Here is a 16,020-nt window from a genome sequence, read left to right on the forward strand (position 1 = left end):
TGCATATTTGTGTTCAAACCGGCCGAAATCAAATGCCGAGGCTGAAAAGGGCCCTGATTCTGTCTGATCGTGCCATCAGGCCTTCTCTATGACAACCTTGTCGTCGATTGGTCTCTCCTGCCTTTGCCGCGATGCCTCCCATTCGGTTTCACGTGTTGACCATAGGTTGGCGAGTGCAACTGCAGGGCCAAATAGTAAAGCATTGCTAATGGTGAGCAGGATGGTCGAAAGTCCGGCATTGCTGGCATTGATTCGTCGAGTGTCCCAAATTATAAAACACAAGAAAGCCATCATGATCAGATCCAACAGCAATATTCTCACCTCACTGGGGTCTAAAGAGCCCCCCTGAACCACGAGTAAGTATAGAGGAAGCAACTTTGCCCCGGATTGCCCTTTCAAAGGATTACTGAACAAGTATCCCACCAGTGAAAACATGCTCATTAGACTAAAAAAGCGAGTTGTGTACTTCATGTCTTGATCGCCCCATAGAATAGCCGGTCCGCGAATACTGCCAGTGGAGCGACGCGCAATCCATTTAGCAAGAGGCCGAATGGCGAGGGGCAAGGTGGCATGGGAGATACTCCACAACAATGATGGGAACGTGGAGCAAGCAAATGTGCAGACTATGGGAGGGATGTAGTTGACGAGATAGGCAAAGACAAAGGCCTGAGCGGCGGCTAGATCGATCGATCTTGGGCATGGGTAGTAGTACGATTTAGTTCCCGTGTGGAAAACGAATAGAGCAAAGTATGCGGGTGCGACGAACTCCCATCCGACGAAGATGGAAGCTATTCCGAAAGGGAGGGCACTGATTCACGTTAGCTTTCATTCGGAATTAGTAGGGGTAGTATGTTGAAGGTACCCACCTGCCCAATAGGCTCAAACCCAAAGACATACGATATGACTCGATGGATATAATAGCCGTGATGATCGTGATTGATAGGTTGTAGTGGAGCTGGAGTGATCGATCTTTGTCCAGGCCTGTCAATCTTGTGAAAAGAGACTTCTTTGCTTCGTATGTCACGATGGCTTCTTTCTGTTGCAAGTGGGGATAGAGAAGAAAGACCACTATGATAAGAAACAGCGCAAAAAGAAGTGTGATGATTTTCGAACGACGCTTGGGCTTCATTTTGATCTCATCGGCGAATGGCAGAAAATTGGATTGGGGAGACAGAGGCAGATGTTTGAGTCGTGGCGCCCAAGCATACCATTGACAAGTCGCATTGGCCATAATCTCCGGAGATAAATATTTGGCAAGCTTCAGCTGGATGAATTTTGTCACGGGCGTCTCAAGCGCTTCCATCTTTTGCAGCTGATGGGAGTGCTCAACAACTGCGAGAGATTTTGCCTGACGGGCCTTTTGATAGTATCCCAGAGCCAAGCCCAGACGGGCCTCGCTGGGGGTTTCTTCATCAATTATGGCATCTTTTAGTTCGTTTGCAAGGGTAGCAGCCGACTGAATCGCTGTGTTGCCCCCCCAGACCACCCAAGGCATTGACCTAAAGTATAAATTAGTATGGATTTTTCCTATAGGTACCAATATAACCAACCTTGTGCCAGGAATCGCCCAGCAGAACGATTCGCTTGTAGAAGCAGGTTTTGAGTATACCCTCTTCGACAGGGACCATTGAAGCTCTAATTCTATTGTCGAAAAGATCGCCAAATGTGACACCGTCTTTGATAACATCACCCCGATACAATGTCACAGCTTCTTCTATATCATTTTCTGTGTAGCGCAGGATTGACTTTCCCTGAGTCTTCTCCTCATTCTTCATATCGAAAATCCAATACAAGGTCCCGTTGGGACCGGGAGCACACAGATAGTTGCGACCTTCTCCGAACCACTTGAATGCCTGATCGGGAACAATGCCTTCTGGGGCTTTCGAGATGCCGAAGATCGCTCTATACTCACACGTAAAGGCTATACCCGGTGTAAGATATATGCATAGTTGAACGGTGAGGGGAGTAAACACACCATCATCTTCCGGGAAAAGATCTCTACCAGTGTCTTCAGCTGCGATTCGTTGAATCTCTCGTCGAACCCGACTATGAACTCCATCCGCGCCAACGACAAGATCTCCATGGAAGACAGTACCATCCCCTGTCTCAATTTCGACCCCATCGGAATGAGAGAAGAGTTTGATAACCTCACGAGAGGTCAGAATCTTAGATTTGTCGCGAAGATTCTCAAAAAGTGTCTCAATGACCTTTCGTCGATCCATGAAGCGCATTTTGCTACCGTGTCTATAACATATTTAGCATATAAGTCCATTTTGCCTTGTATCATTGAGTACATACGATTCTTCTTGCCAGCGCCCGAATTCGGGCTCATACATGCGTAGTGACCCGTCAAAAGATACATTCGACAAAGAATTGACTGGCTCATTGGCGGCTTCTAGTGGCTTGTAACAGCCCAGTTGCTGTAGAATGCGCGCACCGTTAGGTTGAATAGCAAATCCTGCACCTACTTGCGGGGCTATTGTTGGATATTTTTCGAGGAGCACGTAGTCAATCTCGTACTGCTCTAGCATATTTGCTAGCGCCAAGCCGGCAATACTGCCACCAACGATGATCACCCTGAATGGAGCCATGGTGTGGGATGTCGAGATATTTCGAACTCGAGTCAACACAGAGACGACTCTGAGTCTTTTCTACCACCTCCAACGGAGTAGGAACGGTTTTTCCTAGTCCGCGTCCGTGCCTGTTTCGAGGTGAAGTGTCATGTATTGTAGAGCCCGAATTATCTCCTTTTGGATTTGGGGCCGTGGGAAAGCGGAGCCACGCTTGTTGGGACACGTTGATTTGTCGTGGGAAGTTGATCCTTCAGCCCCCTTGACTAGCGTTGGAGGTCATGAGTTGACCTCGCGCTTTTTCACCCGTAATAATGTGATGCTTGGGGACTTGCCTGTAGGGGTAAACGAGATTGAGTCCAATCATGATGAACTTTCAGTAAGACAACGCTCATGTACGTGCGGGCCAATAGGGACATGTCTCGACTTACAAAACCTACAATAGTTGGAACTATTATACTGCCTGGGATGTTTTCGTGAGAGCTGATTTTGGAAGAAAATGAGATTTTGTGTCATTATTGATCCGGTTTGTAATAATGTTGATGGTAACACTGCCGCCTCAAATCCCGGAGCCCAGCTGGATTAGTCCCCTCGCCGCCCTGAGCTGCTTCCTGAGCAACCCTGAGTATTCCCGGAGTGCTTCCGGAGTACTCTGATGGCTAGATTTGTGCGCTGGGCGGCCCATATGCGGATTTTGGAAAGGTCTACCCATCATCGACGGGGGTAGCTGCGGGTTTATCCAGCAGATCCACGGGTGGATCCAATATAGCAATACCAAAATTTGTCTATATTGCAAATTCAGATTCAAATAAATATATATAAAATCAACTATTTAAATTATATTTGTCCATCGTTTTGCTGCTAGTATAACAGATATTGAACCTGCCAGCTGTCATTTGCTCTCCATTTTCTATGCCTTATTGCCAATCTAAGATATTACTATGGAACAGACAACACAACAAGCTCATCTACAGTGTTTTGCTTAGTTGTAGATCGTACTTCCTACCCTGCTTATCACTGTGTTTAGTCTGTCGGCCACTGTATTCCATCAACGCTTTCTAACCCTTTCTTAGACTAGACTGACATGCACTGATGTTACTAGATTTTCAAGAACAGACAAAATATTAGAGAACACGAATATTGAGTACATACCAGATAACGACGCGGAATACAGTGCAGCTTGGTGTTATTGGTTACAGAATATAGTACTCTAGGTTAGAATATCCCAGGAGAAAAAGACCTTTTATCGCTAACAGATTTTCAATGTCTGGGTAGGGGTTTGCTATGGCCTTTGCTTATTCCCCAGTTAGGGAATAATATCTAGGAAGATATTATACCTTACTTACCATCTGTAGCTATAAAAAGCTTATAGTGTCTGCTTTAGCGATGCTAAGGATCCAGTCCTGATAAAACCTAGCATCAACCCTACCGGTGGCAGCGTATACCAGAGTAGACCAATCGTGGGCAGTTTTGGTAGGACAAGCAATGACCCTTATCTCTGAGATATATTCGACATATCTTGTTCTTGGGAAAATATATCTAGCTAGGGGATCCTTGTTGTATAGAGCGGTATAGATAGTACTTATACCGCTATATAGTTCTAGGTAGAACGTCACCTAGCATCGAAAAAAATGTACTACTATACATGATTATATACTTTATATTAGTAGTAGTACTACTAATATAAAGTATATATTCCCGGAGCCTTACCAATCCAAAACGGGGCAAAGAATTCTGTTTATATCCCCTGCATTTTTTTGTTTAATTCCATTTTGCTAAAAAATAACATAGTAACTTACCCTAACCTGTACAAGTGGATTCCAATCCACTTGTACAGGTTAGGAGGTCGAGCATCTCCTTGACAGATAGACACGACAGCAATACTAAGATTGCTCACTCTCACTCATCATCAAAATCTATTATTTCGATACTCAAGCCTTGGGGAACCTCCACGTGTCTCAATTCATCAACATCAACTGCATCCAGGGCAGAGACACTGCTGTCATTAGTATGTTGATACCATCTTTTACAGTACATACGTACTTCATGAAGTTGATAGGTGGACTGGTCGCAGTGCTATCGAATTGGTCTGGTATTTCAAGGTTCTTGCCTTTATACACATTGCGGATACTGTATCTCGTTGTTAGGCTTGATAATGGGATGGCTATGACTGTTGAGTTGTACTGTTTAGCTAACTTCTCTCCGTCCCCATAGTATTGATGGGCAAGCTCGTTGTCGTAGCGGATATCGAATGTCTTTTGCTTGTTAATAAATCACTAATTAAACAACAAAGAAAGGGTATCCCACCAAGCTCTTAGTCATTATATCTTTTGCGAAATACTTCACTAGTTTGGATGGAATTGAAATAAATCTTGGATATTGGGAGAGAGCGGCTTCAGGGCGCGCTGTTAAATAGTATATCTCAGCTCAGCTGCGCGACTAAAAGTGAATATTAGACGTCATTTATGATATAATGGAGAGAAAATCTACAAATTACAGCGTTTTGACGCTGGAATCTAGATTTGTTGTCTAATTGGGCATGACGTCAACTGCCTGACAAAAAGCTTCCCAAATTACTGTATAGCCTTATACAGTAATTACCTAGTGGTAACCGCTACCGATGTTCCAGATAATTGGACCATGACTTAGAAAATAAGGAGCCAAGGTGAAGTTCAGACCGTTTTCGGAAGCCCGAGATACATTTAACAATATCAGCAAATTCTCATTGAGCATAACATACCACAGCGAAAGTTAACTATTAATGCCATTACTGTTGAATCTATCCTCCTCTAACCTTAGATTCGGAATAATTTGGCCTGACTACATAAATACGGCGATTTTCGAAAATCGTTGTAGAGCCTCGGTGTCTGTTCAATAGTGTTATTATCTCGTAGCTTTTCAGAGCCGCCGGGCAAAAATTACATTATTGATTACTGCAATTATGGTACATCCATGGGTATTCTTTTGTAAGAACCACCGACCGCGCTCAATAATAACACGGTAGCCTAGCCAGGCAAAAATCAGGTCTTTGTCGATGAAGAATGAGGAATCTTGGTCCTTGTGAAGCAGTCTGAATTCAAGACCATTGGCTAACGTCTTATTGCGTGCTTGTTGAAACTGTGCCGTCAAATTTTCGTCCCAACATTCGATTCATACCAATGTAACCTCTGACGGCTTCAATTATTCAGTCCAGAAAGATTGAAGGTTTCTATGACTTGGTCATTGGGTGGCAGAACCATTCTTGAGACTGCGGTTGGGTTGGACACGTCTCGCCTCGAGAAAGATATTTGAATCTCGGGTCATTTTCAGAGCTGCTTTAAAAGATTACCATTAAATACAGCGCAATTTTGGCATTTGAGGCATGACGACACATATCTTGATGAAAACCTAGGGTGATTTTATTTTTACTGTACCAGTGGGCTAGGGATACTATCTGTATTATATAAGCTATAGGTCTTATCCTAAATAGAAGTAATTGTTGAGATATAAAGTCGTAATAAAATTGACTAGTAGTGCTATCTAGAAGTTAAAGACTGTTAAGCAGTCAGTACAGACTTAGCTCCACTATTGGGAAACGCCTCAATACGCCTTGCTTGTATGTTCCTGGTTCCCACTGCAAAGAAGTCCTGGATTTCTTTCCATTAATTGCTCCAACAATGATACAGCCCTTTGCCGAAACGCCACAAATCGAGAACCCGAACCCGAACCCGAACCCAGAAACCGGAACAACGAAACTATCATATGATCATCAGAAAACGATAGGTTATCACGCTAAGTAGAGACCTCCTGCACCCTCTCAGGGACGTTGGGAGTACACTGGATGTCATCCTCGAGGCTAAGGCTTCCATATCCAGTGTCATTGCTGGCAGATCGTTCTCTACGCGGGGGCTTTCCAACACGAGACGCCATCAGGTCTTGATCAGCATCACTCTGGGGTGATTGATCAGAGCCACCTCGACGTCGGCGCTGTCGTCGCTTTCGTGAAGGCATGACTTCTGGAGGTGGAGTATGTAAATAATCATCGACATTGATGCCGGCATTTGCACAGGCTGTGGCGCATGACTTCACAATCACATCGACAAGAGAGGATGAAAACCCATAGAATGCAGGGTTATACGCATTGCGCGACCAGTAGATGAGTTCCGCAGCCACTCGGCCCAGGTTGGGGATATCACGCGGGCAGACTGCGAGTTTGCGTGGGAGGCGGGGCTTATCATCGGTTTCATCGTCAGCGGAGGTCACTTCAGATGGCGGCGTAGAAGGGGCGGAAGAGTCTGACGACACAATGTAATCAACGTCGGAGGCCAGTAGGTGCAATAAATGGTAGAGCGCAGAAAACCCAAGCAGGCTGAGCTCGACGGGGTCAATGGGCAGTTGATTGAACCAATTGATGGCCTTTTGAATAGTGAAGGAGGCGGGTAAATTTGTGTCACCGGCAGATCTGGCGGTCACAATCGTAGCGATCATGGCACATCGCACGGCAATTGAGATTTCATCCCGAACTGAGACAGGCAACGAGGAGTCCAAAAAGTTTGCAGCTTGGTTGTGATCATCCTTGTGTTTGTCTTTGGGGAGTGTAGCGAGAACGGCTCCAACATTCTTAATCCGCCCCTGCTCAAAGAAGACAGCCTTCATGACCAGCGCACGAGCATAGGCAGCGGAGAGACCAGGTGCCACGTTGAGGGCCATCCGAATCTTTTCCTTGAAAGAGTCCCGGCTACCCTTGGAGATGGGACCTCCTTCGCTAGCTTCCAGATAGTTTAAGAGAGCATTCTGGAGGAGATGACTAGACCACCATGCTGCGAGTGCATCAACCGAGCACTGGATGGCCGGATCTTCCTCTACCACATCAAGCATAACCTCATCGTCGCTGGTGCCTTCTTGTGTCGGGCGATTCCAGGTCAAATTCACGGCGCGTTGGATGATACTGTCGATCATGACATCCTCACAATCGAGGTTGACCAGAGCTGCGAGGTGAGAGGGAAGCCTGTCGGGGTGTCCCTCGGGAAGTACATCGTTGATGTCTTTTGCAACGCCCCACTGATATCTGGCGAGAGCGCGAGCGATATCGTTCGAAACATGGAAGCTCCAAGAGCCGGGCTCGCCCACTCGCCACAAAAGGATGCGAACGTGTAAAGCTTTGAGCATCATACGCATGGGGCTCGAAGGGAGGGTACCGGCGGCGAAGATTGTCAGAACAAGACGACTCTTACTGATCTCCGCATCACCGCCTGTAAGTTGAGCATCGATGGCGATATCCCATGTCTTGACACGCCCTTTCTCATCTTCTTCCGTTATCCCGGTAACCCATGAATAAATCTTCCAACCCATGAAGCACCGGAGAACATATTCGAAGCATCTCGAGGTGACGACATACCACTCCCGGAAAAATCTGTGTCGTGGAACACCGACTCGTTGCATACTAGTCAGCCAAGCTTGTCGACGGAAATCGCTTGAAGTCGGAGCGGTCGTCTTTCCATCGGTCACCTTGGCGGGAGCACGTTGCCTGACAGGTTGAGCGTTGAACAGATAGACGAAGACAATGAAAGCGCTTCCAAAAATCAAAGTAGCGATGATCAAGAAGTGTGAGATAGCACGTGCGTGCGGCGAATACCAAAAGCTGTTCATGTAGTATTGCCAGTGCGCAAGATATGGTGACTGAAAGCGGCTCAAAAGATTCAGCGGCATTGCAAGCAATCCCTTCGTTTCTGATTCTGACTTATCAGAGCCAAAGCCCTCAAGAACCATGAGTCCAGCAAGAGCACCCAACATATACTTATTGGGCATCTTTGATCGTCGACGAGAACCCTCCCCTTGCATGTTGGACCTTGGTGCCGACATATATGATTCTGCAAAGATTCCCTGAGGAGCATTCTGCTCTCGAAAACGCTTAAGAGACTCGGGAATTTTGATCATTCCTTCCGGAGGACTGCTAGAAGTCTGTGAATTGTCGATTTCTTCCGGCTGGGAAAATACACTCGGCGAGGTACCAGAATTGGAATCTGTCGATGCCGTATAGCTTCCAGGGGAGGATACGGAAGCTGCTGATGTAACTGCCTGATCAGCGGCCTTGTCGACTTGACGAAGACGGTTCTTCAAGCCAGTGTTTTCGTCCTCCAGACGCTTGTTGCGGATCTCGAGGTGCTTGATGTACTCGGTTGCTTTTGACAAGATAGAAGCCTTGTTGAGCTTGCTACCAGACTGAGCGGCATCGGCATCGTCCTCCTCCTCATTTGAGTCACCGTTAGGATTCTTCGATGTTCGCAAACTCGGTACGCTATCACGTAGCTCGGCAATTTTTTCGTTGAGGTTGGCTCGGTATCTTTTTTCGATCACGTTATGAGCGCGCTTTTTAGCAGGCATCTTTTTGCCTGGCTGCACTGACATATTAACCGTTGTAGCATCGTCATCGCTGCCTGTCTTTCGCTTCCGGCTAACCCCCCACGCTTGAGATCGGCGATACAAGTCCGGATTGGGAGCCTGGGAAGTTGGAGGTAAGAGCGGCCTTCGCAGCTGTATTGCGCTGATTTGACGGGATCTCCATTAAGCCAAGAGGTAAGTGAGGGGAGAAGTCCTGCTGCTGGATGTGACTTGGAGAGCTGGAGATTGTGTTTGGAGAGACAAATGGAAGATTCATTGACTTCTGGTCATTCTCCTCAGAAAACATAGGCTCGTCCCATCTCATCCACTGAGTCCAATCCTGATTATGGTGCTCGACGGCTGAGTGAGATTGATTTCCCTGGGAATCATCCCCGCCTGAATGTCGGCGAGGAGAGAAGAGTTGGAAGTCACTGTCCATTTTCCAAGTTGTGCCGACAGGCGATTATCAAATCGAATATGAAGCAACACCGCGCACGGTTGCGAACACTTGATATATCTGTTAGCTCTTCACTCAGATTCGGAAGATGAACGCCGAGCTCGCGATGCATTGCAGACGATCCAGACGACAAATGAGGAAATATTCCTGGGAAATGGACCCAACTACTTACTTAGTGCCGATGATAGAATCAATAACCAAGTTCGAGATAGGTTCGACGGTTGATGCAGTACAGGGAGATGTAAACGCAAAACTTGAAAGAGGGGAAAGGAGTTGTCAGAGTCATGTCTGTAGGAGATCCATTGGGACGGAGAACTAGGCAAGGATACCCACTTGCAGGCCGGTAGCACTGGCGGAACTTTCTGCGACGCCCCAAAGGTGGATTCTCAATATCAATTGGTGTTCCTCTGCAAAGACGATCACCTCCGAAAAGTCGGTGGATCGCAAGAGATTTGGCGCTACGCGAAATAGTAGAAAACAACGAAGATCGGGCTTTGTGTAATTTGAACGGTATACAGAATGTACTCGCGGGTATAAAACCAATGGAGGTGCGAGTTTCAAGTGTCCAAAAGTTCCTCCCAGACTTGGTCGACGGTTGAAGCCTAGCGGGAATGTCGTATGATTTCGGCTCGCCGCACTTCCGGAGGTAAATTACAAGTATCAGGGTGCCTTAAACCAAAAGAGTGGTTGTTTCAGTGTGTAATATTACTCGTTTTATTACAAGTCCAGCCAAACCCCTGATGAGTCAGCTCAAGCATGTGACAGACAGTTTTGTTAGGTGCACACCTCCTCAACTCAGCAAAGGACACTAGAAAGCACCATTCACGCAGGACATACACTTCCTCTGGATTTACGATTTGGTTTCTGGCAATACAATTCTGCTTTCTACACGCACAATACTTCGACTGTCTTTTAATCCTTGCCTCCTTCCCAAAAACGAAACGTTTGCGAAAATCAGGATTTGCATACTGGGCCCACACCGGTCACGAATGGCAGAAAATTGACTGCGCGTTCTGATCTTATCTGATCGTGGAATGGCTCCACCTGCCCAGGCAAAATCCACGTCTACGGCGATGCTCGCGAATAGGATCACACCGTCTCCCTCCAAAGAATTCCCCTGGTGGATCGCTGATCCGGTGTCGGCGGGTCTGAATTGAGACCAAAATTTCCCTTCTTAGCCTAATGGGTAGAACTACGCATATCCGCTCAAGGTTATCACGAAGCGGGGACTCCAGAGGATGGAGACAAGACGGCCCATTGTGCGTCATAACTGCCCTATGGTGGAGGCTGGTCCTCCATCGGAAAAGTACCGGTGAGCAAGATGAAACTTCATCTCCATAATAGCGTCTCGTTGATTGTTTTCAACCATGGTCGGCTTGGAATCCTCGAAATAGCTCTCGCTCTTGTTGACGGGAATTTTTCCTTCAGTTCCGTACTTTGCTCGTTGCCAAAACAGCTAACATCCCAGAATATCTCGGGTTCCAATTCCGAATGTCGCAGTCCAACCAGTCGCTTCTTTTCGCCAATCTTCGCCACGCAAGAGCAGAATGCCGCTGGGCCCGATCTCAGCTTGGTAGAAGTGCTTGACGGATGTAGCTTCTAAATGCTTTCCTCAGTGAGTCTACAGCGGTGAGGCGTCTAGGGAATGGGAAGTGGCACAGTATTGAGTTAGTACGACAATGATGCGAATTGGAGATCTACCAGGGAGTATTCTTGTCCACGGAGGAAGTAAGCCGCATCACTTGCACACTCCTAACGGAAATTCCTGCATGCTGAGATAACCATCGATATCCTCCTCTGCACGATCGATGAATAAGCCGGTTCTTATTGAGGTAGTAGCCCTGTTTATGCGGGGGAGGGGGGAACTAAGGCACTGCTGTCGTATACTACCGCTGGCAGTACACTAGCGTAGAGGTACTACTAGTAGGGAAAACTTACAAATGGAATTGGAGCTCATCCAACTATTCACATACGATACCTATCTCGCTCCACTACTACTACCACGAGGACCTTGAGGTTGGTGAGCTCACATTGTAAGCACGTGAGCCTTTATTATATGTCATGTAGGTATTATGAGTTGAACATCTTTGTATTCTAAAGCCCAATTTGTTTCAACTACGGGTACCTCTTGGAAATATCTAGCCGATCAATGTGGTTGAATATGCCCAAAATAAGCGCTGAGTCTTCCAAGATTACTCGTGAGACAGAGGCTACGCTTAGTGCTGGGATAAAGTCAGTATTAAGGGCAAAAGTACTGACACCATTGAATACTCACAGTGATATCCTCCCACTTTTCCCAGCCCCGTCCCTTTACCTGAGCGAGTTCCTCCATGGTAAACTGCTTGCCGGTAGTAAAATAGCCGGCGTTGATCTTAGCATCAATCTCAACTCTGGAATCATTGGGGATCATTTCCTCGGGGATGGGAACTCGCTCATGGATCTTGATACCCGAGTCGACGATTGCATCATGCTTCATGTTTGACATGGACAACATGCGATCAATCTTCTTTATGCCGAGCCAGTGCAGGATGTCCGGCATCAAGGCTTGGAAGCGCATCTATACAAGCGAGATTAACAAAGGTTCAAAGTAAAGTGATTAGGATATCATACATCTCGCACACCGGCAATATTCTCTGTTCGAGTGAAATACTTGTCGGCTGTGTCTCCGCCTCGCTTTCTGGCGTTGTACACGAGGTACTTGATCACCTCTCCCAATGCACGACCTTCCTTGCGGAAATATATCACGACTCCTAGAAGAAAGTTGCGCATTAGAAAGAATCTTAAAAACCATGACATGAAGAGGTAAATAAAAGACCAAAACTCACCAGAACCTCCATTCTGAGCTTCCTTAATGGCCTCCTCGATTCCAAACGCGAGATAAGGCCGACAAGTACAGATATCCGATTGGAAAACATCGCTACCATTACATTCATCGTGGATGCGCAGGGCAAGCTTAACATTCTCATCTGACACTCGCTCTGGCGGGCCAAAGATATAAACAGTCAGACCACCAATCGGTGGCAGGAAGATTTTCAGATCAGGACGAGTGATTAGCTCGGGATAACTGCCTCCGGTCTGCTCAAATAGAGTCCGACGAAGCGTCCCCTCATCCACACCAAAGCGTTCAGCCACTCCGGCCAGAAACCAAACCGGCTCGACCGCGACCTTGGTGACTCGGACCTCACCAGAGGAATCGACAAGGATATTGCCATCGACCTGGAGTCGTCCTTCGCGGACCGCGTCGCCGATTTCAGCTAGTTTCATATTAGCTCTAGTGACAGCCATTGTGGGCCGGATGTCCCAGCCGGCCTCCAGCTCCTCGCGATACTGATTGACTATGTCATGACCGTATGGATCCATCGACACGATCTTAGTCTTGTCTGCCCACGAAGGCTGCCAATCGAACTTGAACGTCGGTTCGCTGTTCCGCAAGTCCGGCTTGAAATCAGCATCAAGATCACCCGAAGCAATAGCTAGAGCATTGTAAATGCTATAGCTACCGCCATGGGCACCGATCGCGTTGCGACGCTTTACCAAGTTGTCTCTTCGAGAAACGATGATAGGACCACGGGATTTGGCATCAGGTGCACCCCATTCAAGTGGAACTGGCTCGATTCCGCTTTGACCTGGGTACGTAGTCAACTGCTTTTGGTTAATGACCCCCAATATTCAGGCATAAACAATGAAGCCATATGGGAACGACATACAATGATATGTTTGCTGTAGCGATGTGCCGCAGATGTCGGTTCAGGCGCTGGCATGGTGGAGTGAGACTCGGATTCAAATGTCATCTTTTCCTTTCTTTAAGAGAAATAATGACAAGATGAGAAACTGGCGGGATGATTTTACGGTGAAAGTCTGGCTGCAGGAGGGCCCCGTGACATCTTGCATTCCCCCGCACGTTATCTTCTTATCTTCCTTGGATTCTGACCAGAAGCTACCGTGGTTAGATTTCATAGATTAAATGATACCCTTTTTTTATCTGAAGCTATCGGAATATATCATTAAGTCCCAATTGAGATAAGATAATGTCAAATAGGACGATGTGATGACAAGATCAACTACTAACTACCAAGTATATGAATTGCCCTGGAGATCCGCACATCTCCGCTGTTTGTCCCACCCGGCCATGGCAGATTACTCAATCAGGTTTAGCGTGTAGTTGGGTATTGTACTACATACTCTGCGTCAGATCTTGTGCACCAAGGTATTATCTATTTGAGTCTACCGGAACAAAAGATATAAGCCATATGAATTTGTTAGATACCATCAGTCCGGAGTGTCTGCCGGCGAGTGCTTTAGCGGAGCCGAAGGCCGTGTTGTCTCAATCCAACGAGAATTTATCTAGATGGATATAGATAAATTTTGCTTCATACGATGTTTCACATGAACATGAAACATGAACAGGATGAAAGAAAGTTGTCAAGTGTTAAGTGTTATTGAATAATCTGACCACAGCATACTGCTATTTAGCTTCAACGATGAAGTCAGCTGCTCGCTCTGCGACAGTATAGATGCAATATTGATAATGAGCAGCAACCGGTGTAGGTAGTACACTTGCATCTACAACTCGGAGTCCATCTACTCCGTTGACTCGCAGTTCAGAATCCACAGCCTTGCCCATGGCACAACTGCCGGCAGGATGGAAGAATGTGTTAGCTACCCGCCGCACGCGAGCATCAATCTCTTCGTCTGAGGATTTTGTGCTTAGCACAGGGTAGCCTTCTGGTGGGACCTCAGTTGCGATAACGTCTTTCAGTGCTGCTGATTTTTGGAATACTTGTAAAGCCTGTCGGATACCTGAACGCATTATAGCTCGGTCGACCTCAGTGGCGTAGAAGTTCGGATCAATCCGTGGGGGAGCGGTAGGATCATTCGAAGAAAGACTGATACTCCCTCGAGAAGTTGGCAGCATTCCCAAGACAGGGGTTGAAATATGGAGACCATCAAAAGGAATGTCCATGTCAGCATGCATAGCTCCTGCGGGAGCATACACGTTCAGGGTTTCGGTGAAACAATTCTTTTCATCAAGGAGATATTGCACCTCTGGATTGGATATGTCGAGACCGTCCTTGGCCAACGCATCCGACAAAGTCTTCTTATTCAATCCTGAGAAGACCACCCAATCTGCGGGCAAACCTAGACCGAAGGCAGGATTGCTTCCAATAGCGCTCATCGGAAGCCCCAGCTGCTCTTTCTTTAATTTCCAAATCAAAGCAACCGCTGGATGGTCGTGAAAGTTGAGCCCTACCTCGGGTGCATCGACAATCTGGTCAATACCATGTTGCTTCAACTCATCTTTGGGCCCGATTCCAGATAGAAGGAGGAGTTTGGGTGTATGGTAAGTCCCACAAGAAGCAATCACCTCTTTGCGTGCGGAAAAAGTTCGGCCATCAAGTAGTTGTACACCCGTTGCACGGGGATGACCTTGAGGGGAGTCACTCTTTGATAGAAGAATACGCGCAGTAGGAGCTTCAGTGATAATATCAACCCCATCAAGATTGAACGTCATATGAGCAAACTGACGTTTCCCTTCATCCCAGTTCTCAACCAGCTCCGTGATTCCTAGAGGGTCCCCATTCTTTGGAGTAGGATTATAAGGAACTCCCTCACTCTCCCATCCACTCCGGACTAGATCACGAAGCGGATACTTTCGATCAGGGTGACTTTGGGAAGTTGAGCTTATTTTAATTTTCCCGTTTGCCCCGCCGTGTCGCTCGAAATATCTCAAGAGGCCATCATAGCTCCAGCGGTCATCATCTACCAATTTCGCCCACCGATCATAGTCCACTTTTGGGCCACGTAGCCACGTAGCATAGTTGATGGATGACCCACCACCAAGTCCCTTAGCTGCAGCTTGGTAGCAGGTTCGATTGTCCAGATGAGGTTGAGGAACTGTTGACAAGTCCCAGTCAAGTTCGGAGTGATGGGTCCCGAAACATGCAAGGGGTGCACTGGTCAAAGGATGACCAACGGGATCTTTCCCTGCTTCTAAAAGAAGAATTGAAGCGTCGGGAAGCTTCTCGCGCAAACGCGATGCAACAACACATCCGCCAATGCCACCTCCTACCACGATATAATCGTAGGATGCAGCCGAAGAATTCGTCATAGTGAAATTAACAACAAGTCTCGCGAGATTTCTTTTGTAGAACTTAATGTTAAAATAAACAGACAAGTGTAAAGCTTTAAATTATTATTTGTTGTTGTTATTAAATTCTAGAAGTAGCACCAAATAGAGTCAGACGAGGCTGAGGATTTTCAGCCCCCAAATCTCGCGCGAGATTCCTGTTTTCGGTTAGACAGTTGACGGCATGGCAGATACTACCCCGGAAGCTTTGAAGCGATTGGCCATTAAAAATGTGCAATGCACTACCGAGGCATGGAGTGGTAGTATATTGATATAACTCATAGCAAGTTGGGCTTTACAAAACCTCAATATCAGAGTGCATCGAGTCCTTTATACTCCAATTTGAGATTATGTATCCAATATAGCCATGGATGATAAGCTAGGTCGATCAGCTAGTAGTTGATCGACCAGAGGATGACTGATTCATCGCTTCAAAGGCATAGATGATAAAAAGTACACAAATTCAATTGACAAAAACGACGCGAACATCAGATTGCAACGTGGAT

General features: G+C 46.7%; 4 protein-coding genes across 4 annotated transcripts; all 4 read right to left on the bottom strand.

The window, feature by feature from the left end:
• Window positions 1-75: 75 nt before the first annotated feature.
• N7469_004881 (FAD-dependent oxidoreductase) lies at window positions 76-2,591 on the bottom strand (the record flags this gene model as incomplete). Its single annotated transcript, XM_056643801.1, has 5 exons — window positions 76-808; window positions 867-1,464; window positions 1,538-1,921; window positions 1,976-2,244; window positions 2,299-2,591. The coding sequence occupies 5 exons, from the start codon at window positions 2,589-2,591 to the stop codon at window positions 76-78; spliced, it is 2,277 nt and encodes a 758-aa protein (XP_056503213.1).
• Window positions 2,592-6,341: 3,750 nt separating this feature from the next.
• On the bottom strand, window positions 6,342-9,369 carry N7469_004882 (basic helix-loop-helix domain-containing protein; the record flags this gene model as incomplete). The annotated part of the gene is made up of 2 exons (XM_056643802.1): window positions 6,342-8,950; window positions 9,009-9,369. The coding sequence occupies 2 exons, from the start codon at window positions 9,367-9,369 to the stop codon at window positions 6,342-6,344; spliced, it is 2,970 nt and encodes a 989-aa protein (XP_056503214.1).
• A 2,234-nt stretch (window positions 9,370-11,603) lies between these two features.
• Window positions 11,604-13,148, bottom strand: N7469_004883 (putative GTP cyclohydrolase II; the record flags this gene model as incomplete). The annotated part of the gene is made up of 5 exons (XM_056643803.1): window positions 11,604-11,609; window positions 11,663-11,944; window positions 11,998-12,137; window positions 12,213-13,029; window positions 13,095-13,148. The coding sequence occupies 5 exons, from the start codon at window positions 13,146-13,148 to the stop codon at window positions 11,604-11,606; spliced, it is 1,299 nt and encodes a 432-aa protein (XP_056503215.1).
• A 704-nt stretch (window positions 13,149-13,852) lies between these two features.
• Window positions 13,853-15,496, bottom strand: N7469_004884 (GMC family oxidoreductase; the record flags this gene model as incomplete). Its single annotated transcript, XM_056643804.1, has 1 exon — window positions 13,853-15,496. One exon carries the CDS (start codon window positions 15,494-15,496, stop codon window positions 13,853-13,855), a length of 1,644 nt encoding a protein of 547 aa, XP_056503216.1.
• Window positions 15,497-16,020: the final 524 nt, after the last annotated feature.

Source organism: Penicillium citrinum (assembly GCF_028827155.1).
Source record: "Penicillium citrinum strain IBT 23319 chromosome Unknown utg000003l:1.0-4596430.0:1.0-4598250.0, whole genome shotgun sequence".
In the NCBI taxonomy this organism is placed as follows: Eukaryota; Fungi; Ascomycota; class Eurotiomycetes; order Eurotiales; family Aspergillaceae; genus Penicillium; species Penicillium citrinum.